The sequence below is a fragment of the Erpetoichthys calabaricus genome, chromosome 18 (genome assembly GCF_900747795.2).
Source record: "Erpetoichthys calabaricus chromosome 18, fErpCal1.3, whole genome shotgun sequence".
Lineage (NCBI taxonomy): Eukaryota > Metazoa > Chordata > Cladistia > Polypteriformes > Polypteridae > Erpetoichthys > Erpetoichthys calabaricus.
In genome coordinates this window covers 83,575,331-83,598,907 of record NC_041411.2, presented here as the reverse complement: position 1 = coordinate 83,598,907, position 23,577 = coordinate 83,575,331, and the positions used below count along the sequence as shown (strand labels likewise).

Genomic DNA, 23,577 nt, shown 5'->3' with positions numbered 1-23,577 from the left:
ACGTTTAAATAGCATGTTGATGTATGGCTTTTCCCCCTTCCAAGCTACTACACATTTCCAAAGTGCAAATTTAATACAACTTACGGATAACTTATCATATAAAAGGCAGTTCATGCCAACATTACACAAACCTCTTAATCCATTCTGTGTATTTGTGTGTATTATATAGCAGTACACCCATAAAAGTAAAGGCACCAAAGTGGATCTTCCAAGCTATGCCACAGGAGAATCGTTTTTGGTTCCTGAAAGTTCCATTCACATGAAAGTTTTTGAACGATCCTTTTATTCATTTAGATCTGTTAACTGGCTCCATAAATAACTGTGAATAGACGATAACAGGTTTGTCACATGCCACTGGGTTCCTGATTTTAAAGCTGCATACAATAGTACGACTGAACTCCGATTTTCTTCAGCTGTCCGTATCCTGCTAATTAGCCTGCTGTACATTAAAGATTTATTTTGTTCACATGTTAGGAATCTTTTCAAAGACCCAATTCTATATTCAAAGAACCCTCACTGAATGAAATAGGTTTTTTTTTTTTTTTTCCCCTCTCAATGGTCCGGTGAGGACCCAGCAAAGTGCCATTAAGGACTCATCATTTATAAGAGTGTGCGTCTCAGGGTCCCTGTGGCTGCAGGGTTTCATGCCAACTAATTTCCTTTTTTAATGAGATTCTTACCATCATCAGCAAGGTGTTATTTCATAGTTTTGTTTGACCGAGTGACCAAGCAGAAAACTGTTTGTCACTCAGTGCACACACACACACACACACACAAAAGATATCTGGAAAATAAATAAATTGGACGGAGGAGACATCCCTCAGAATAAACAACGTGCAAGTGGAAAGAGTAACTCACTTCCAATGTCTTTGCGTCCACATGGCAGAGGACGTCTCCTGGTCCCAAAACAGCACACCGCAGCATCTCTGAAAAATGCCAAATGACTGCAGCAGTTGATTACCCACTTCTGTTGTAGCCCTATGGAGAGCAGGACAATATGGCAAGCTGGCTGCACTGGCGCTGAACAGAGAGTGGTGAAGGTGGCACAACGCACCATTGGTACCAAACTTCCAGTTTTGGAGGAGATCTATAGAGGCCAATATTACACAAAGGTCCTGGATAGCATCTGAGATCTGTTCCACCCGGGACACTGCATGTTTGATCTTGTGCCCTCTGGCTAACGTTATGGGGACATACGTGTAAGATCTGTAGATGTAAGAACAACTTCTGTCCAATACCAGCTAAAATGTGGTCCTGCAACCCACACAACATTCCCCTTGCTACAGCCCTACTGGTTGGACATGTGAAATAATCCCTCCATCTCCATTCTCTCTGTAATTATGCCCACTCTTCTATATAACCTGTACTTCTACATATTAATATGTGCAACAACCCCCTTAAATTGCAATCCTGCACCTTGGTTCTTTTTCTGTTTACATCCCTATATACTTTAGCTGTGCTACCTGTCTGTGACGGGTTGAAATCTAAGGAGTCAAAGCAGACCCCAGTGTTGATGTGTGCTGTGCACCATGAAATGTGTAAGTCTCTGTTATATGCCATTTGGTATGTAATTTGTAATCACAGTACTTATGTTTGTGATGCGTCATCTGTTGGAATGACAAATAAAATGTATAAGTCTATGTTGATACATTTGCTATGGGATTTGTAAACACAGTGCTAATATTTGTGATGTGCCATCTGTTGGAATGACAAATGCGATGCATACGTCCCTGTATGCTATTTGGTATGGGATTTGTAAAACGCAGTGCTTGTGATGTGCCATCCGTTGGAATGACAGAGACATAGTAACCGGAAGTACACTTCTTACTAAGGTGGACATCTTGATATTCTCTAGCAGTGTCTGTCATTCACACCCGTTGTTGTTGTTCTTGTGCAGTGCTGCGTGTCGGTTTTCTCTTGCTTCTCTTTACATGTTTGTGTGTACATGTATTGAGTGTTTTGGCTTTTTTGTGCACAAACTGTTACTGGCTGGAATGTTGTCAAACTAAATTTTGCAGCTTTGAGAGCCGTGACCATAAATATTATGCTAATTTTATGTTTTGTTTTTTTTCCATGTCAATCTAGATATTACAAGCTGGTTATGTTAAATGTATGTTAAATTTTTACTAAGCAATGGAAGAATATATTTTGTGTTACTTGGTTATGAATTCATTTTTTTGTTTTGTTATTTTATTGTTCTGGTTAGGTAAGTCATTATTTACTAAGCCCACCAATGGGTAACGCTGAATTTGCTGACCTTTAGTGTTATTTGCACTGATGTCTGCTCTGGTCATCATTAATTGTCAGTATTTGTATGCAATTCATGAAGAGGGCAAATCCCACAGTAAAAGTGAACTGAAGAGAAATAACTAAGCAGTAAAGATGCACGTACAACTGTTTAATTTCGTATATATGTTCATCTCAAACTTCTGCAAGTTCTGAATGTAAAATAAGATGAGGGAAAAAAGTTAATCAAATTAACAATTGGTGCGTTTCACATGCACCTCAATAACCTGAATATTCATAGAAACCTGCTTTGTAAAGGCCATGTAAAGCGTTGTCATGGTTAGAGAAGGCAGCTTATTGGTCTCTGACTAGCCTGGTGGCTGTGTGGCCACGTGAACCCTTAGCTGGCTCACAGTGAAGGATTTGGTCATCTGCCCGTCTTTGTTGCACTTTTTGTCTACTTCTACCTTAAAATGAGTGTGAAGCGAAGTGTTCACAAGATACATTTCCAGAGGCAAATGTTTGACTGGCCACATTATTTCTTCTCCTGGTTGAAATTATCTGTGTCTCTATTTTAGAAATCGCTCAATTTATGTTGATAAATTGAACATGCAGTGCTAAACACTTCAGCACAATCTCGTGAGTAGTGCTGGGGTAACACGTTCTAAGTAGTGCAAATTACCTAGTCAGAATAGGAGTAACCTAAAGAAATACTTATTTTATTGAAGTCAAAATACCTGGGTTATTATTACCCCAGCAGCACTGGGTGTAAGTCGAGAATAACACGTACTGGTATGGCGGTCCTTAGCAGGGCTCAGTCACTCTGCCAAGCAGCAAAGAGCGTGCAGTGTACAATCTGGTAGCAGAAACACATTCATAAAGTAATAAAATAATCATCCTGCTATTTGCTGCAGAAATGTTGAAATAAACAGTGCAATCAACTAACATAGGAGCCAAATTATTGGGGGGCTCAGGGTTGGAGATGTTAAAGGGGGTGGATGTTATTTACCTCACAGCACATGAAAGACTAAATGTGTTTATGAAACACAAGAAAATGATCACAGGCATCATGCATGCTTTCAGATTTATGGTGGCCAGTTTAATGATGTTGGGGTTTTTTTTTGTCAAAGTAGAAGTCCAGAAGATTAAAGGTGCACATAAACACAGATTTTTAAGGAACCCGGATTCCACCTTAACTGAGTTACTCCCATTATCCCGGTTATGTGTGTGCATGTAAACGCACCGACTGAGATCAATTACAGGTAAAAACGATCTACGGATTGTGGACCTGGTTGGGAGAGAATTCTGCAGCCACAGGGGGCTGAACTTGTGCACCACTGGCATGAAGTTCTGCTCCCCTCTCTTGACATTTTACACTTTCATAGCTGACCTTGTCATGTAGCATCTGTCTCTCCTACCTGTGTCATGTTTTAGGTAGCATCTTTAATAACCAGCTAACGAGCGTCTGTCTGGCTAGGAATCGTATAGTACCATTCATTTAACATTTTTAAAATTCATGTAAGATTTGAATTTCCCCTTAAGGACAATAAAGTATTGTCTGTCTGTCTGTCTATCATGATTTACGTTTCATATCTTAACCATATACAGTAGTGCCTTGTCTGTCTGTCTAGAGTAGCACTGTTCATGTCTTCTCTCTCTGTCTCCTTTTCACAAAGCACCTTTTATCTCCCTTTGTTTGTGTGTCCTGATCTGCTCATCCAGTTCTCTCTTTCTGTCTCCATGTCTGTCTGCACATCCAGTCCGTATCAGTAAAAACCAGGGCAGGTGGTAGGAGCAAATGTATGGCCTGCTGGCCAGGGTTAGTTAGTCGTCGTCTTCTTCTCCTCCTCCTCCTCCTTCTCGTCTGAATCACTGCATAGTCCAGGATCTGCGATTTTAGCATCTTGTTAACACTGCACATCCTGTCTCCGGCTGCTGCTGGGTGTTTGAATGAGATGGCAGTAGACAATACGCCCCACAGCTGTGTCTACAGGCTCTTCCATGTGAGAGCCTAGCTTGTGGTGACCTTTTTATTTAATGATAGTGAGGAGGATTTTGAATGTTTGACCTCTGGTGATCAGGTCTCGTCACATTTTTTGCAGATTTAGCTGACACCTTAAGCTTTGGACAAGCTGCTGTGTAATAATGTGTGAAAGGTTACTGCATTTGCATGTCAGTGTTTCAGAAATGAGTGTAAGGTGAGTGTTGGCTTTGAATGTTGGCTTCCTGCGGTTTACTATTTTGGAAAGCCCTGGCTGAGGCTTTATACAGTTTGATAGTCATATAAATAATTCTTTATTTGTCCCTGAGGGTAAATGAAAGCTTTACAGTAGCCCAAGAAAAATATAAATGTTACAACAAACCACAACTTCCCAAACGCACACAAGAACGCCTGGCCTGGATAATGAGAGAGCTGCTGCTGCTGTCTGATACTGTAACAGACTTGTAGGTGTAAGTACATCATGGACAGATCTGCCCAGTTCTTCCACAGGTTTTCACTTAAAGGCATTAACAGTTGCAGGTCCAACTGGTTGTTTCCACAAACAGAACATGCTGATAGAAGTTTATTCTTCCCAAAGTTCCCCTTGTTCAGGGGTGTCAAATTCCAGGCCTGGTGGGCCGCCATGGCTGCAGGTTTTCATTCTTTTCCTAATCAGTTTTCACTGCTAAAGAACTCCTTTTCCCTTCATTTTAATAGCCCTGTTTTTAAGGATTTAGTCCTCTGAATTGAATCCTTTCTTCATTAAATGGCAGCCAAACAGAAATGAGATGTGAAACTAGCCGACAGATGACCAGCTAACCTGGGGCTTCAAACTCCAACCAGTTTCACTCTAACTAGTCTCTTAATGAGAAGCTGACTCTTGCTGTTAATTAAAGTCATTATTTGTTGCTGCTTTCATTCTGCCACAGCAGACATTTCCAAAACTGTTGATTATTCTGTTTTTTCTAAGAACACCGTCAAAATGTTTTGGTGACCTGAGAGATCAGCCTTGCCAAGATCATCACCTTTCTTTATTTTCAGATATTGTGTGATGGGCACAGTTGAGCTACTCATATGGTGGCTCGTCTTTTGTGTCATTATTGTTTTAGCTGCTAATTAAGGAAAAAGAGACAACTAATAGACCTGAGTCAAGTTAATTAAAACTAAGACAAAAGAAGTTAATTAGCAGCAAAAACTGGTCACTAATGAAGAAGACGGTTAGAATGAAAACCTGCAGCCACAGCGGCCCTCCAGCCCAGGAGTTTGACACCCGTGATCTTGTTGAAGTCCCCAGCATTCTGGGGTCAGAAAGATTCATCATTAGAGGGGTGGTTTCTTCTTTTTTTTTTTTTTTTTTTTTTTTTTTTTTGTTCATTTCTTTTTATACAAAATAGGAGTTTGTTATTTTTCGCATACCCCTTGGGGTCAGAGCGCAGGGTCAGCCATTGTACAGCGCCCCTGGAACAATTGCAGGTTAAGGGCCTTGCTCAAGGGCCCAGCAGAGTGGGATCTGTTTTGGCAGTGACGGGGATTCAAACCGGCAACCTTCCAAATACCAGTGCAGATTCTTGGCCTCAGAGCCACCACTCCACCTGCTGGTAATGGCGTGAATCATTTCTGTTGGTGAGATAATAAACATTAACCAGGACGATGTAACTTCTCTCCCTAGGCCATAAAACACGGACAAATTCTGTAATTATGTTAATGTCTGGATTACACATTTTAGTTTGAATTGTAATATGCTTGCTTCTTTACCCACACATAGATGTCCAGTCCCCTTCCTGCCTTTTCCACCCAACCACCACCTGATCGTATCCAATGAAACTCATCCAGTGTTAAAGTGGTATCTGAAGTTTAGACCAGTCTCCGTAGTGCTCAAAGTGCCGCAGTACCTGATGTCTCCTTGCCTCACCATGAGATGCAGCAAGTTCACCCAACTTATCACTTAAACTGATTTAAACCGTTCTCATTCTATCTGAAGACCTTTGCACCTTGCTTTTATCCTCACTCCAGATCTTCACCCATTTTCCATCATCTGGCGAGCTGCTCCTCGGTCGGTAGTGATCACAGTGCTACCCGCTGAGTATGTGAATATTTAAAATATCCCACCTTACATTCTTCAAGGACTCTTACATTCTCAGATGTTGTAGACGTAAGATGGCCTTCAGAAGCTCTACACTCACCCTGTGACATCTGTCAAGTTCATCGCTTGTCCAAAAGGCAGATGAGGTGAGCTGATGCTTAAGTTTGTGATGACAGCAGCAATCTCTTCAATTCAAAAATCCATTTTATAAATGTACAGTGGAACCTTGGTCTGCGAGGGTTTTGCAACGATGAGCTAAAATTTTTAATTTTAACTCGATAAACGAGCGAGGGCTTGCAATACGAGTAGTACATATACGTGTTATCTGCCGAGCGTCACGTGATCACAACTGAGCTGATTGTTCTCTCTCTCTCTCTCTCTCTCTCTCTCTCTCTCTCTCTCTCTCTCTCTCTCTCTCTCTCTCTCTCTCTCTCTCTCTCTCGCGGTGGGATTGTGGGTAATCGTCTCCCACTCTCGGTCTCAGTCGGCGTGCCTCACTCATATAGTCAACATCCGTATGAGCGTTTACTGCTTACTATAGCATTGTGACCACGTGTGTCTGCTGTGACATGTGAGTACCTGTCATGCACCCCAAAACATGAAGCCGAGTCTTAGTACTTTAGCAACACCAGCTTTATTCAGCGTGAAACAGGAACAGCACAGTTATTTATTGTAGCGGGATCTGCCGCTCTCATATACTCGGACACAGCAATGGCCACTGGTTAGTGGCCAAGTAATACTGTGCCCTGCATTTCTAATGTTCCTTGTATCACCCATCAATGGTGGGCGCTTATAGCATGTCCATGATCTTTTCGGGTTCGCTTTTATGGTGAACTGCTACAGCGCTGGGAGCCTGCGGTTGCTTCGGGATGCTTTTCCGCGTGTCGTCCTGTTGGGTGGAATCCCAAAAGAGTTTAGAAATTTACAGTTCGTAAAGCATTTTTTACAATTTTGTGTCCAAGTGTAGCGACTCTTCAGGCAAAAGCAGCTGTCATTGGAGAGGCTCCTTGATAAAGTCGCAAAAAAAAAGAGGAAGAGTCCAGTAAGCCAACAGACAGACAGCCGGGATTCCGTTAGTTAGTTAGAGTGAAAGTCGTCCTACATAGTAACCCTCCTCCTCCTCTCCTCTCTCTCGTCTTCCTCACACCAGCCACCATTCTTTTCAAAGGTAAAGTGCAGGTTAATTTGTTTTACGTATTTTTACTTTATATTTTGTATTAATCATTTTTTTATAAATATCTGTGGGTTGTGAAACGAATCATCTGAGTTTCCATTATTTCTTATGGGGAAATTCGCTTCTGATATACGAGTGCTTTGGATTACAAGTACATTTCCAGAACGAATTATGCTCGCAAACTGAGGTTCCACTGTATAGGACAAGCCAGATGCCACATCTGATCTTAAACCTTTTTTAACAATTGTTAATTATAAATGTTATCAACCATTAATAATCCAATGACCACTTGCTACATTCTGTAGCACTCTAATTCAATCTCCAGCCTACCCGGAAATTTACAGTGATGGTGATAATCTTGTTCTAACCTTACCAAGGGAGCTCCACAAACATTTACATTTCATTTATGTTACTGAAATAAATTGATAAGCTTAATCCCAAAACTCCATAACACCGAAGTGTAATACTTATCTTTAAACATTTACCCATGACTCCTATTTACTGTATCCTTGCTAACGTGTGCAAATAAATGCAGTCAATAATAAGAACCCAATCAATATGCGCCCTCTAAGGACTTTTCAGTCCAGTGAATAACAGACTATGCAGACCTCTTTTAGCATACGAAGAGCACTTGTTATAGATGGTAGTGAACAACAACAAATTTTAAATCTAGTTTCTCCTTTTGAGAAATGATTGTAGTTTGGGTTAAATGAGCCCTCAGCAATGCGATTGAGAGCTGCAGTCCTGTTGTTTACTTTTATTTTACGGCGTCTGTGTGTCTGATGTTCCGCCAGTTTAAGGCTGATTATTATTATCATTGCACACTGATGAGCCAGAGAGTTAAAACCACCGACAGGTGAAGTGAATAACATGGATTATCTCGTTACAAAGGCACCTGTCAAGGGCTGGGATATAGTAGGCCGCAAGTGAACAGTCAGTTCTTGAAGGAAAAATGGGCAAGTGTAAGGGCTCATTTATACTTCTCACTCCGAATGTGTTGCACAAAGTACGCGCGCAAGTATAAACACTTCAATGCTTGTGTAACAGGAGCGTCCGCTGCAGCATGCATCGCGTGAAGTATAACTCCGGCCTAAGGATCTGATTGACTTCGACAAGGGTAAAACTGGGATGGTGAGACGACTGTGTCAGAGCGTCTCCACAACGGTAGGATGTTACTTTGACACGTAATACCTACCTAAAGATTATTGCTGCCCACGTACACACCTTAATGGCAACAGCATTCCCGGATGGCATTGGAGAATGTGCCTTGTCACATTGAAAAACATGTTCAGGAATGGTTTGAGGAACACGAAAAAAGAGTCCAAGGTGTTGACTTGGCCTCCAAATTCCCCAGATCTCAATCTGACTGAGCATCTGTGGAATGTGCTGGTAAACCATGGAGGTCCCACCTCACGACTTAAAGGATCTGCTGCTAATGTCTTGGAGCAGAAACCACTGGACTTCTTCTTCGGAGGTCTTGTGGAGTCCATGCCTTGACAATATTACCTGGGAGGTTTTGATGTTGTGGCTCCCCATACCCAGCCATGTTTATGACAAGTTGGCACCCGTGATGATAAAGCTAAAACTTTGAACCTGCTCCTGAAAAACATAAACCAAATAGGAACAGTTTGTGTAACGGGAGCCCCTGAGAAGCTGAATACAGTGCATGCATTGTGGGCTTGAGAAGACCACTTGTGTAGGTCATTAGATGTTAAAACTTCGCTAGTAACCCAAAAATAATATTAAACAATATGATTAAGTTAATGGACCTCAGGCAGATGTATTGTGTCTGAGTGTTTTATGTAACTTAGTCTGCCTTGTTTAAAAAATGTGTCAACCCCAATTATGCTGCCTTAGGCAACTGCCTATAGAGCTGAATCCAAATACCAGAAGAAAATGTAATGTGCATAGCTTGATTACAAGGAGGAGAAACCACTAAAGCACAGTTGATGGCCCTTTGAGTGCGAGGAGATGCTGTGGCTCCACCAAGAACACATGGACACCTGCTGGTCTCTCCCGGGCCTTTAACTGGTGTGCTTGCTCTGCCATGGACATCAGAAGGTTCAGGGACTCCATTAAGTGCTTCTGAGCCACTGGCTTCATCATAAGCACACGTAAGATGTGACGGCTCCACTGCGACCATAAGGAGACCCAGTAACTAAGGGGTCCTTTTGCACTACCGTGGGCATCATTCGATGTAAAAGCTCCATTAAGGGCTCGCCGTCAGCCTGGGGAAATGCATTCGCTCCCACAGGGAGCTCCAGTTGTGCTCCTATTTTTGTACTCGGAGGTCCACTGGCTCCACAGGAATGTGACGGTGGTCCTCCATGACCCTGGCCAGTGTGACCTGCCGTGACAATGAGGCGGGCTAATACAATGGCAGCTCTGGAGTGAAGTGGTGTGTTAGTGAGGTATTATTGGCAGCTTTAATAACGCTGCAGCTCACCTTCTTGATGCCATTTCTGTATTCCTCTTGTTGTTTTATCACAACTGTCTTTAATAATTTATTTTTTTCCCCCCCAGTTACCTGCTGTGGACGAGTCAGAAAGAGGGCAGCCATGTAACGTGTGTGGGGAGCAGTGTCCCGGCTTTGTCTTGCATAAATGGAGGTATGTGCTTTGTTTCGCTTTGTTGTTTACGCTGTATATTGTATTTACTGAGCATTATTTCTACTCGGCAACACTTTGAAAGGCAGTGTGAAAGTGGATTTTGACGCCCAGTTTTCAACGGACATTGGCTGCTCTTTGGGGTCTTTTCATCAAAGGCTGATTTTTGGTGGTGTGTGGGGTGATCCCGTTTGTGAATCGACGGGCTTAATGAACAGCCGCTGGTTGTGTACAAGCATTAAATAAACATTTTGCAGAGCCAGCATTCCTCAACATCTCTTTGTTGCTTGCTGAAATGACTCATTATTCAAAATTCGTTGGACGTGTCCAAGTTTGCATGATAGGCTTGTGATTTGGGGGCCCAGGAGATGTTTGTCTCCACTGATCAAAGTTGGATAAAATTAAAGGTGGCTTCCTGTCGGTTAAATATTAAATGTGGCAAAAAGATTTCCTTGTGGGCCGAGTTGCAGACAATCCCTGGCCGGTGCTCGGAGAGGTTCGAGGCCAAACTTCTGCGCGATGAGGAATGTTTTATTTGGCTACAGGCTGAAAAAGTTGAGTGCATTCAGCCTGTGGGCTTCGGAAAGGTCACTTAGTCTCCAAAGAGCCTCACATTTTCCCCTCCTGGGCCCACAATTCATCTCTGTCAATAAAAAAAAAGGAGGAAAAGGGACTTTGTGCTGTAAATACAGAATTTACAACACGCCAGGAGGGGGGCTGCAGAAAGAGAGAATGGCTTGTGAACCGGAGTGTTGGAGCGCAATTGCCAGTGCAGGAATGTGTCCTTAATTGCTCTCCTTTGTGGCACAACAATAAGTGTGGCCCATTCCCAGAAGTGGATAACAGTCATTTTAGTGCCGTCCTGGAGAAACTGAGAAGAAGAGTGCGGCGTTCGGGAATGTGTGCCGGCGCTCGTCTTAAATTACTATATTTAAGATTCATCAGCAAAGCACTACGCTGGTGCCAGTGATAGCACTTTAGGTGGGCACTTAAATGTTAAGCTCACTTCACAGAGAATTTAACCCTTCACAGCCTCGTGCCAAATGCCACCAATTCACTCTGTGGAGAGAAATGATGGCATTAGAAGGCTTAACTGTTCTTGCCTTTCGGTGTTTTCCAGATTGAGTTGTAGGTAAGGCAAATGGAGTCCGTTCGGCAGGTGTTGTGAAATGAACAGCCCACCCTGCCCAACTGGCCGGAGGAATGGGCTGGCAGCACTCATGTTAACAGGAAAATTCAAAAGGTTCAATGAAATAATCTGAACATTACAAAACTAAAGACCTGAATTAAAGTATGGAGCAAGTCTGCCAAACCACAGAGTTTAGTTTCTGTTTTGTGGGCTGTAAGTGAAGTGATGTGTCATAACCAGAGTTCTCTGCTCTGAAATATTTAATTAAACAATAAATGTACGTCCATACATCCATCCATTTTCCAACCCGCTGAATCCGAACACAGGGTCACGGGGGTCTGCTGGAGCCATTCCCAGCCAACTACTGGAATAGTATAATAGTAGAATAGTATAAAATCCTACTAATAACCTACAAAGCTTTAAATAACCTTGCACCAAACTACATCAGTGACCTCCTCCATCACTATGTGCCTGCCCGCCCACTAAGGGCCTCTGATTCTGGTAATCTTGTTGTGCCCCTCACTAATCTACACTCTATGGGTGACAGGGACTTCAGCTGTATAGTGCCCAGACTCTGGAATGACCTACCAAAATTAATCCGGTCAGATGACTCCATGAATTCTTTTAAAAAACAACTCGAAACTCATCTGTTCAGGAAGGCTTTTAGCTCTACTTGACTTTATTACCTTTCTCTCAGTTTACTTCTCTGTCAAGATGCCAATGTAACCTGTATGTGTGTGCTAGACCATCAATTATGTTGTCTGTTTTTTTTTCAGAATTTACTGTCTTAATCTTCTTTATTTATTTATCTGGTTTGTACAATGCTATATACTGTATATTCTGCCGTTCTTTATTATATTCTGTAAGTGCCTTGAGCATGGGAAAGGCGCTATATAAATAAAATGTATTATTATTATTATTATAACACAGGGCACAAGGCAGGAACCAATCCCGGGCAGGGTGCCAACCCACCGCAGATAAATGTACGTGCTTTTTAAAATAATTACAAAGAAACATAACTAAAATTAGGATGAGGAGTTCTGTATTGTAATTAAAAGAAGTTAGTCGTACAGGGAAAGGAACTTTATGTATTTTATGTGTTGTGTACTTTAAGATTAAAAATAAAGGAAAAGGGAAGTACCATAGTCCCTATGGAACTATAATTGCCATGCTTCCCTGTGGGCATCCACACTGGGGCTTCCCAAAAGTGTACTGGGGAATGACATGAGTGTGACAGGCGTCTGTCCCCCACTGTCCCTTTATTTCTTCTGGCCTCCTGACTGGGAATGTTAACCATCTCTGCTGGGATGCTTCTCCATTCAGGTTGTCGATCCGCAGTGTTGGCCTTCCCAGCTGGATAAGCATTTCCGCATAGTATACCATCTGTCGGAGTGCTCATCCACGGCAGCCTCCTGGTTGGGTCAGGCAATGCCACACCTCTCTTACTGACAAGTGGTTAAGATGTCCTCCCAGCCTGGTAGGAGAGCAGGGATGCCAGTCCGTCCGTGAGATTATTTAGAACTGAGTAGACGTGTTGGAGCAGAGCTGTGCCGTGAATGTGTTATGTCGGCCACAGTTACTCTTGGGTGGGTTTTTTGTACCCTTGTTGAGTTTTTCATTATCAGGAGTATCGGGGGGTTTACTTATTACTAGAGTGACCAGATGTCATTTATTTTCTGGGATAGCTCCTTATTCCTTGCCTAATTTTGTGGTCCCGGCTTCTTCTTAATAAGTAATTCCCATTTGTCTCATATTTTAAACATCATTAATTCTCAGTTGATGGTCAGAGCTGTATGCCTGTTGTTGTACACAGAACACACTGGAGTGGATGTCCTTCAATGCACGAAGAATCACTAGGCATATCAGTTCTGTCCAAAACTGGCAACATCAGACCTGTCAGATATTCTAGCATTTCCTGTATGACCTGACGCTTATGAAGTGGGCACTGCACAGGCACAACACAGGCGGCCACGTGATTGATCTGTCACTATGACTGCACGTTTGTAATCATTTAACAAAGACCTTCTGAGAGAATTTAAATTTCTGAAAGAGATGCATGTGGTTCCAAGAACAACAAACTGATAGGACAGACACATCAGGGTAGATTTTCTATTTCCCATGAAGGATGCAGTGATATTACTCTGCATATCGGTACTAAAAACATTAGTATGGAGCAGTCCATCCAGTACTTTCATGTAAATGACATTTTAGTGATACCGCAGGAAATCACTCAACACAAGACTTTGCAATGCTAACACTGTGTAATGATACAGAATAAGAACATTGATGTGTATGACATCTGTTATGTGCACAAGTGGACCTAGAGTACAATAAATGAGAAATTGAATCAAGTGAACAACTTCAGCAATATTTGAAACTAAAATGAAATAAACAAGCTGCATAGATAGATAGATAGATAGATAGACAGACTGGTACAGGCCAGGCCGGGGTGTCTCGATGCATCTGTCCATGTCAACCTTTACTGACTCTGTGTGTGAGTGAGTGTGTATGATTTCTTTCTATTCATCATCAGAAAGCGTATATTGGCCGCTGACGGTCGCTCCTGATGTACTGCAGTCCACAGCCTTGCTTCAAGTGGAATGTGGGGCCTGTACTGTAATCCATTTTGCTTGACAAAATGGAGATCTGATGAAGATCTCCTAAACATCAATGTACACTTAGTTGGGCAGTATACATGTCCAGACACAGATTACAATGGTATTTGGTGTGTATTTAGAAAAGCAGCCAACTGAGGACCTGTAAGGCCTTTGTTATTCAAACTGCACACTCGGATGCCCATCTCCTATTGGACATTTGTTCATTTAGACTTTCTGCTACTACTTCTGTCATGGTTAGATCCATGGACTGGTTACTCTGTATACGCAGGTTTGGAAGATGGCTAGAATAGCCTGCGTTTACTTATATTAAAATATTGCACCCTCTCTTCAGAGGTGAAGTTTGCAGAGAGCTGCTGCCACCACAAACTCCTTCTAGCACCCTGTACTAGAGGGGTCTATGGGCCTTGGTGCCATATCGAGGCACAGCCATTGTTGACCACTAATGCAGAACACCGTGGGCTTTCTTCTGCTTTGGTGAGTGCCATTCCTAAGTATCACGTCTGACTATTGTGTATTACCTTGCTTACCAGTCTGCTTATTATGTAGTGCCTGTCCTGTCTCATCCATTTATTACTAACAGGGTTATCCAGTACTGCCCAGGTTAGCATAAAGTTCAGGTGTGGTCACTGAATTAATTACCCAGGGGAAAACATCAGAATTTCACTGACTAAACCCACCAAGGAGAAGAACTTTTCTGCATACTTCTACCAAGTCCCAAAAATGCCTTCTGTAATAAGTAAATAAAATAATCCAAGGGGAAACAATTTTGGAACAAAGCATAGCCAAATCGTCCCACTGCACAAATGAGAAGTTTCTGCAAAATGTAGAAGAGATGAGCAATTGTGTGGATTTGCATACCAGACAGACGCACATTCAGCTTTAAATGTTAGATATACTGTAGTTCATATATATTATAACGACTGTCATGTCTAGCTAGGTAGATGGATATAGAGTTTCAGTTATATCCTGTCTTTCATGTCTGTGTGTGTGTGTTGGTGTTTTTTTGTTCAGTATCTTTCTATGCAGTATAATTCATATATTTATGCTCTTTATCATAGTTCTAGAATTATTAAAGAAGTCTATGTACCCATCTATCCATTCACTTTCTGAACCTGCTTTGTCTAATGCCGTATTGCTGGAAAGCGGGGCTCATCCTGCACAGATGCCACCCTTGAATGGGATGAGGCGAGTCACAGGGCCCCGTCATGTGCACAATTTGAAGCAGCAATTTAAACTGACAAGCATTTCTTTAAAATATGGGACAGAAATGATAAGGCCATATATATAATTTGTGTCTGGTTTGTAAAGTTTATTGAGATGATAATGCGAGTGGAAGGTGCTATATAAAATAAAGGCTGACTGAAGTAAACCTTGACATTTTTATTAGTTTTCTTTCTTCCTTTCTTGGCTCGGACACGTCGTTTAGGTTCTTTCTTTCCTTACGGCCAGATGAGCAGGCAGGGAGCAGGGGTCCTTCTAAATTATGCATGCATGTCTAGGGCCTGATTGATTTCTTTTGTGCTAATGAACCTCATTACAAGCACTAATAACATCTGTTGGGTGAGCACCGGCTATCTGATACGCTGTCTCGTATGAAGGACGTGCACCACACTGAGCTAGAGAGGGTTCTGGGCAGGTCTTGCCTAGAAGTTTGCACACATTTTAAGGAAGACGGATGTGTTGTGGTTGCGTGTGTTAATGCAAGGTGTAAGGATATGGCTGGGATTTTCCTTCCTCCTTCCACCCACTGTGAATTCTTTCATGGAATGCATTTCTTTTGAGTGCCTGTACAAAGTTGCCAAAGAGTCCAGTCAGCCTTATTCTAGAGAGTGACACTTTGTTACTGTGCGTGTGTGTGTGTGTGTGTGTGTGTGTGTGTGTGTGTGTGTATGTGGACATATACAGTGTGTGTGTGTAATATATATAATATAATATGTAATATAATTATGGATATGCTTTGCCTCTGACGTTCGAGGTTCGATCCCCCCAAGAGGGGTTGCAGTGAGTGTGTAGAACAAAACACGTGTCATGTACTTTTTTTTTTTTTTGTTTTGTTTTTTTTTTTATATATATATATATATATATATACAGTGTGTGTGTGTGTGTATATGTATATATATGTGTATATATATATATATATATATATATATATATATATATATATATATATATAATACATACAACCCCAATTCCAATGAAGTTGGGACGTTGTGTAAAATGTACATAAAAACAGAATACAATGATTTGCAAATCCTTTTCAACCTATATTCAATTGAATACACTACGAAGACAAGATATCGAATGTTCAAACTGATAAACTTTATTGTTGTTTTGCAAATCATCACTCATTTTGAATTTGATGCCTGCAACACGTTCCAAAAAAGCTGGGACAGGGGCATGTTTACCACTGTGTTATATCACCTTTCCTTTTAACAACACTCAATAAGCCTTTGGGAACAAGAGGACACTAATTGTTGAAGCTGTGTAGGTGGAATTCTTTCCCAGTCTTGCTTGATGTACAACTTCAATTGCTCAACAGTCCGGGGTTTCCGTTGTCGTATTTTGCGCTTCATAATGCGCCACACATTTTCAATGGGAGACAGGTCTGGACTGCAGGCAGGCCAGTCTAGTACCCGCACTAGACGGGCCCCCCTCAGAAGTCTGCATCAGCAGTGTCCGCTGTGAACGCAGCACTTGGGGGCTGAACTTCTGCATTCACAGCTCTAACGATTTACCAATCAAAACACAGGACCTGCTAGAGCCCGCCCTCTCAACTTTGACAGGTGGAAATGACAGTTTTCATTTCAAAGCATATTTCATGCTATATGTGATGTCACTCAAATGAAGAAATAATTTAAAGAAGTACATAAAGAAATAAACAACAAAAACTTGTATTTAATGACACATTGAATTATTAATGCTCGCATATTTATTGACACATTTCACAATACATTTATCCATTCTATCCATCCATTTTCCAAACCCGCTTATACAGAACAGGGTTGCAGGGAAGCTGAAGCTTATCCCAGAAAGCAGCGGCCTCAAGGCAGGATCAGTCTCTGTACAGGGCACCAGTTCACAATACATAATTTTTTTTTATTTTGTCTGAAATATTTTTCCACAGGGCATGATGGATCCATTAATTCATGCAGTTTATACCAAATTCTGACTCTTACATCTGCATGTCACAGCATGGTGAGCAGGTGAGACCTTTGCAACCTTCAGTTGTCCATTTTTACTGACCACGTGCCCAGTGTAGTTTTGTATTCCTGAAACTGAACTCGGTATGGCAATCTGCACCTGTAGCCCATGCAGGTTAAGGTCTGTAGTGCTGTGAATTCAGAGATTGCCCCCTGCATATCGCTGCTACAAAGAGCTGTGACTTGAGTATTTTTATGTCCACTTGAACCAGTTTGGCCATTCTCTTTGATCTCCGTCACTGATGCTCACTAGATGTTTTTGTGTCTGTTGTCCCATTCTCTGTAACCTGTCAGAGTACAGAAAAATCCCACAAAGGCAGCTGGCACACCACCATGTGTGCCACCAAGGTCATGTCACTTAGATCAATGTTTCTCAGCCATTGGTACATGAACCAACTTTGGTCTGTACAAATATTTTGCCAGTCTGTGAAAATCGGGTATGGCATGTATGTTAATGCTGTTAGTCCTACTGCTGGTCTGCAAAAAGCTGGTTAGGAATTGTTGCCAGTCTGCGGAGCTCTACTGTTAATAAATCTGGAAGAAACCCACTAACCAACCTATTGTTGTGTTGCTGCTCAAAACTGTACTGGGGACAGCGTCTGGCCTCCCACCCAAAATGTGCAGTTTTCGTCTCCAGAGTAGCACTAGAGAAAGAGCAACCAGGCTGATTGAGGACTGAGGAGACGATGAAGGAGTTACGTAAGTGAGGATTGAGAGGTGACACGATTGAAGTGTTTAGAATTATGGAGGGAAGGAGTACATGGGATCCCAGATCTAATATTAAGATAAATTCTTCAACAAGAACATGAGGATGTGGTTAGAAACTCAAAGGCAAATTCCGTGTACAAATTTTAGGAAGTTTTTTTCTTCATGCAAAGAGCCACAGGCACATGGAATGAAAGACCAAGTAGTGGGGTGGACAGTAGGACTTCAGGGACCTTCAAATCTCGACTTGATGTTATTTTGGAAAAATGAAGTGGACAGGACTGGCCAGCTTTTTTGGGCTGAATGACCTCTTGTCGTCACAGTTGTTCGAACAGTTGTAATCAAAATAATTGGCACCCTGGCATTTTAGGTGCAGCATAGCATGTACTGTACAATATGAGAATAAATCGGACAGCAGTAAAGCAGCTTTGGTCTGTGTGGATGTGTTTATTTGAAACAGATCAGCACAGGATCAAACAGTAACAAATGTGTGCAAATGGTGTTAAAGTTGCCATGACACAATTTTCTTCCGCCTTTTGAATGGTTCAAATCAATTTGACTGGAACAACTTGGTTGTCATTGCAGTGGAATTTGACATCGCCAGTACTCCTATGAAATGGATTAGCTAATTAATGAGGGCTGTTTATGTTTAATAAAAGTTCTTTCTCATTGGCTGTTCTTTTCTGCCTTTGGGGACCACCAGACATAAAAAATACAAAAGGGTACAAGGCGGGCATCTCCAGACTCTGGCACTCCAGCATTCGCAATTTACCAATTTATTAAGATGTCAAAGCCCCACCAGGGCAGAGTGGGAAGAGGAAAATCGATCAAACAAATTTTTTGAAGGTAAAATATCTAAAGGGCTTAAAGCTGACATGGAGTGACGGGTTCAGCCTGTACCACACACCCACCACAAAAATCAAGCAGAGTTCCAAATAGGACTTCACTGTTGGAAGACAAACATAAGGAAGGCAGAACTGACCTTTTCCTAAAGCTACCTAGAGGAACAGAAATCCATCTGGGAAAAATGATCTGTGGAATAATGAAACCAAAGTGGAGCCCTTTGGCAGTTCAGACCAGCAGTTTATTTTGAGGTTATGAATTGAGGCTCGTAAGGAAATGTGCACCCCGTTAAAGATGGTGAGGTGTCCCATAAAGTCATGGAGCTATAATGCTGACTTTGGTGCCAGAAGCCTTAAACAAATTAAGGGAATCTTAAAATGGAGGATTACCAGGGCACTTTAGTGGGAAACATGCCACCCAGTGTTTGAAAACAAAGTATGGATCAAACATCATGGGCCCACCATCAGGACAATGGCCCAGAACACTCTGAAACCATTGCAAAAGGGACATGTGGACTGTGTGAAACTGGCCAGCAATGGGTAGACTGAAAACCCCTTGGAAAGAACTGAAATAAGCTATTGGGAAAAGGAATCCTGCAAATATTCAAGAGTGAGAACACATTTTTAGCTGAAGAGTGAATGAGAAAAATAACCAGCAGAAAGACACAAGAAGCTTCTAGATGGTTACCAGAAACCATTGAAGACTGTCATTATTGCTGAACATTGTGCATCTGAGTGTTGTGAAGGGGGCCTTTAATAGAATCCGTCATTTTCTAACCCGCTTAGGGTCACAAGGGGTGCTTTAGCCTACCCCAGCTAGCATAGGGTGCAAGGCAGGAAGGAACCGCAGGCAGGGTGCAGTCCATCACAGGATGAACACACACACACCACACCAATTTAGTGTCAATCCACCGAACCGGCATGTCTTTGGACAATGGGGGGGAAACACACACGGACACGGGGAGAACATGCAAACTCCACACAGGGAGGTCCCGGGATGTGTTCCTTGCTGCAAGGCTCCCGCTTTTCTACTGTCCGAGTCTTATTTTCATTTTCTTATGGGGGGGGGGCCTATATGCACATCTTGTTGTTGTTGTTGTTGTATAACTTTGAATATCCTTTTTAAATATTCTGATGACAGAAAATGATGTTTGCAGTTACAGCATTTCTAGAGGTTTTATACGTACCTAAAACACACCTATTATTGCCAAGGGTATATTTTAGCAAACTCTGGGAGGAGTTGGTGTTGTGAGTAACGGTGCCCAAATTCTCCAAATGGGCAGCTCCTCATTCCACTCCATTCGGCGCTGCACTGGACCTTTCTACGTCTGAGATGCTCCTCTGTGGTGTTTGAGCAGGCATGAGAGTGCGCAGTGTTTAAGAAGCAGATGCAGGACAGGGGGTGGGCATTTTGGCATTTGAATGGCCTTTTTAAAGTGGCTTTATTTTTTTTTTTTTTTTTTAACATAATGCGTCATCACCCAGGGAGCAGGCACCCACAAAGGAGCTGGGAGTTTACAGCTTTCACTCACACCATTAGCATGGTGATGCTGCTCCGCAAGGTGCTAAATGGAATTCATGAGGAGGATGATGACTATAATTGAGGAGTGTTCTCCCTCACTGCTCGGAGCCTTTGATATGGAAAGCGATGTCCGCTTAAACCACATTTACCATTTCAATCGGCCTGCTAGTTTGCCTAATTAGCCTTTTTTTCTCTTTTTGCTACTGATTAGCTCGAAAAATAAAAGTGCGCATGACCCATTCCTGTACTACTGTCGCCCTGTGCTGGAATGTCGCTTCATTTTACCCTGATGTTTTCTAAAACTCCCTAAACAAGCAAACCCCAACTCCCTTGAACAGACAATTCTGTGAATTTTGGATTCAGCGGCTGTACGGATTTTGGCCCCGACGGCAGACAGTAAAAATGCCCTCTTTTATCTGAAGCGGCGCTATTGACTCCAGGGCTTGCAGTTCTCAGCCCTCAAAGGCTCTTGGTTACACACTTGAGAACGTTTATTTTGCTCCGTACTTTTGGAAGCGACAGAGTCTTGTTGCTCCCGTTGGCACCCCTCTATTATCAGGAGTCAAAGGCAACATTAGAGATGGCAGCCTCATTCCCAGGGCTGTTGGCGAGGCAGGCTTGTGTTGCTTTCCTAAAGATGGCAAAGGCTCCTGTCTCTTTGTTTGTTTACGGATGGAAAGGAAGAGAGCAGGCCGGTCACTTGTATGAAAGACATTGGGTGCTCCTGCAGTAGGGGCTGGTAAAGCGTCATTGTCAAAGAGCGATGGCGAGTGTTGAGACGGGTCTGCTTACCAGTTGTTCATTCCCATTCAGATTTCACAGTTAGTCGCACCTTTAGGGATACTGGTGGTTTGTACAGTCATGTGGAAAAAGTAAATGCATCCTATGGAATGTGCTTTCTTATTTAGCACATGTGAATAATAATAATAATGATGATTATTATTATTATAATTCATTACATTTATATAGAATGTCAATATTTGATCTTCATTTTAACTCTCGGGGGGGGGGGGGGCTTGAATGAAAATTTGACTTTGTAATTTTATCCTATAAAAAGTGAACTGACAGAGTAAATGGTGGACTTACTTTTTCCACAGATGCAATTGGCATAACAGTTGATGTTGCCCCCTCAAGTTGCCGTTTCCTTGAAGTGTCTACCAGTCGAACGGCAGCAAGTTTTTCCCACTTTTCCATCCATAATTTATTTCAGCTGTGTCATGTTTGAGGGGGTGTCTTCTGTATAAAGCCCATCTCAAATCCCAACAGCATCTCGTTCTCAAACACTCCATTTCTATCGTTTCAGCTTTTCCTTGGCAGATTTACTGGTGTGTCATGTTGAAAAGGTCTACTGTCGCGTTATCCTCAAACTCTCTTATACAATGGAGAATTCCCAGTGGTCTTCTGTGACCATGAGCTGCCCGGGCTGTGATGCAGCCAATCAGACCCAAACTGAAACCTTCCCACCACCATACTCGACAGTTGGTATCGGGTTCTCCTGGTCAAATGCTGCCTTTGGTGTTTGCCTCTCCCTATCCCAGAAGTTCTGATCTTTGCCTTGGGCACACGGTGGTCTTGCCCTGAACTACTTTGTGGTTTCCTTCTGGCACGTCTTTCATGAAAATCTCATCTGTGCAGCCTCTTTCTAATAGTAGACTCCTTCACTGGGACATCCTCCGTGACAAGAGCAATCAAGCGGTACCCCCGATGAATTTCTGGAGTTCTTGGGGACTTCCCATCTTGCATTTTTGCTCACAGACTCAAAACGCCATAGTGAGATTTCTTTGGGCAGAGGGAGTGAAACCTGCTGAAATTCTCTGAAGGATGTTGGCTGGTGGATCAGTAAGCTGTTTGAGTACCCATCTTGTGCAAACCCCAGGTCATCGTGCACTTTACCAAATGCGGATCAATGGGTGATATCAAAATGTGCCACAACTTTGGACAATGTAACCCATCAGTTATCTCTGATGAAGGCGTTTTGCAGTGTCGATGTGCACCATGTTGATGGTCAACCAGACTAAGCTTCGTCGCTTCCACTTAATCTTCCTCCCCATTCATAAACATTGAGTCCTGCTGTTTTCACTTCTGTACTGAACCAACATCCTTTGGTGAATTTGGTCAGGTTTCAATCCCTCTGCCCTCTGACAGATTACAAATGCAAGCTTTTGAGGCAGCTAAGGCCCCTTCTTGCCTGATGAATATAAAGTGTAATTTCACGCTACTTCCTCCTTTGAAATCTCCCTAACAGCACGTTGTTTAACAGTGGTACAATCCCGCAGTGCAGCGTCCATCTTAATCTGACCTTGACTTCAACTAGAGTGATGGCTGCCTATTGCTTTGCCTCAGCTTCTGTCCGTTGCAGTTACCATGTTACTGGATTTTCTTCTTGGTTTACCCTTGTATAATTACAAATTCTGAAAATTTGGTAGACCACAGTACATTGTGTACATATGAACTTTAGTTTTTACAGCTGAAATGTATCGTTTAACAAAAGGACTACCGAGTCATTGCACACACGGGTGCTACTCTTACTCATTGAAACTCCTGTTAATGCTCTGCTTCTCCCACAGACTCAATAGCAGTCATTCACCTCTCTCAAACTGATTAAAAGTACGTTTTTTATTTTATTTCTCAGTTGTTTGCTCACTGGTGTAGTGCTGTACTCGTTTGGCAGCAGTGACGACAAGTTGCAGCTTCTAAACGTCCCACCTTCCTGTTTGCATCGATCACATGGCAGCACCTCACATGGGAGTCTATACAAAAAGGTGTTACCCTTAAGATTCAAATCCCATTTCCAGTTTTCATCTGCATGCTTGTTTTGTTTTTTTAATGTGTTGGCAAATTGTGTGCTCATTTTTAGCATAAGGGGGGGAAAAAATGTCATCCATTACACCAGTTAATCTGGTGTATCACCCATTCCTGCTTGTCATCATTTAAAGCCATGTGCCTGAAAAGGTACAGACTTGACATGGCATATAATTCAATAAGAATATTTGTTTAGATCTTCACAACCCCAGGATGCTGCCCGGGTGATGGCAGTGAATTAGACTGAAAGATGAACCCAACAGGAGGTCTTTAAAGACCCTCAAAAGAAGCCACTTGGCCGAAAGGGAAACTCGGTGACAACACAGAAAAGGTGTAAGGACCCCACAGTTGTTCAGCCCTAATGACAAACATGAGTTGTACATAACCCATCTAGACGTTCGCAGGATATGCCAGCCCAGATCATGAGGACCCACCTCCCAGGTGCCCCCTAGTGGTCCCACAACAAGCCACATTCCCCGACCCCATTTAAGGCTTTGATTCAAAAAGCACCCCAAAGTCCACCTAATGCTACCCATTCTTTTGTCCTCGAGCAGATGGCAGCAATGGTGCACTCCTGCTGAAAAGTTTATTAACTATTCTTTAGTGGGTATTCAGCTTCATTCTGATGCTCTCATTTGAATGTGAGACCCCGGTGCTTGCAGAATCTGAAACGTTGCTGTTAGAGGGAC

General features: G+C 42.4%; 1 protein-coding gene across 1 annotated transcript in view; it reads left to right on the top strand.

Annotated features, from left to right (window-relative positions):
- Window positions 1–23,577, top strand: part of prickle2b (prickle homolog 2b) — a 155,926-nt gene that overhangs the window by 1,863 nt on the left and 130,486 nt on the right. The window contains exon 2 of the mRNA XM_051921199.1: window positions 9,988–10,073. Within this exon, the coding sequence (XP_051777159.1) occupies window positions 9,988–10,073 (86 nt within the window). The remainder of the gene's footprint in view (window positions 1–9,987; window positions 10,074–23,577) is intronic.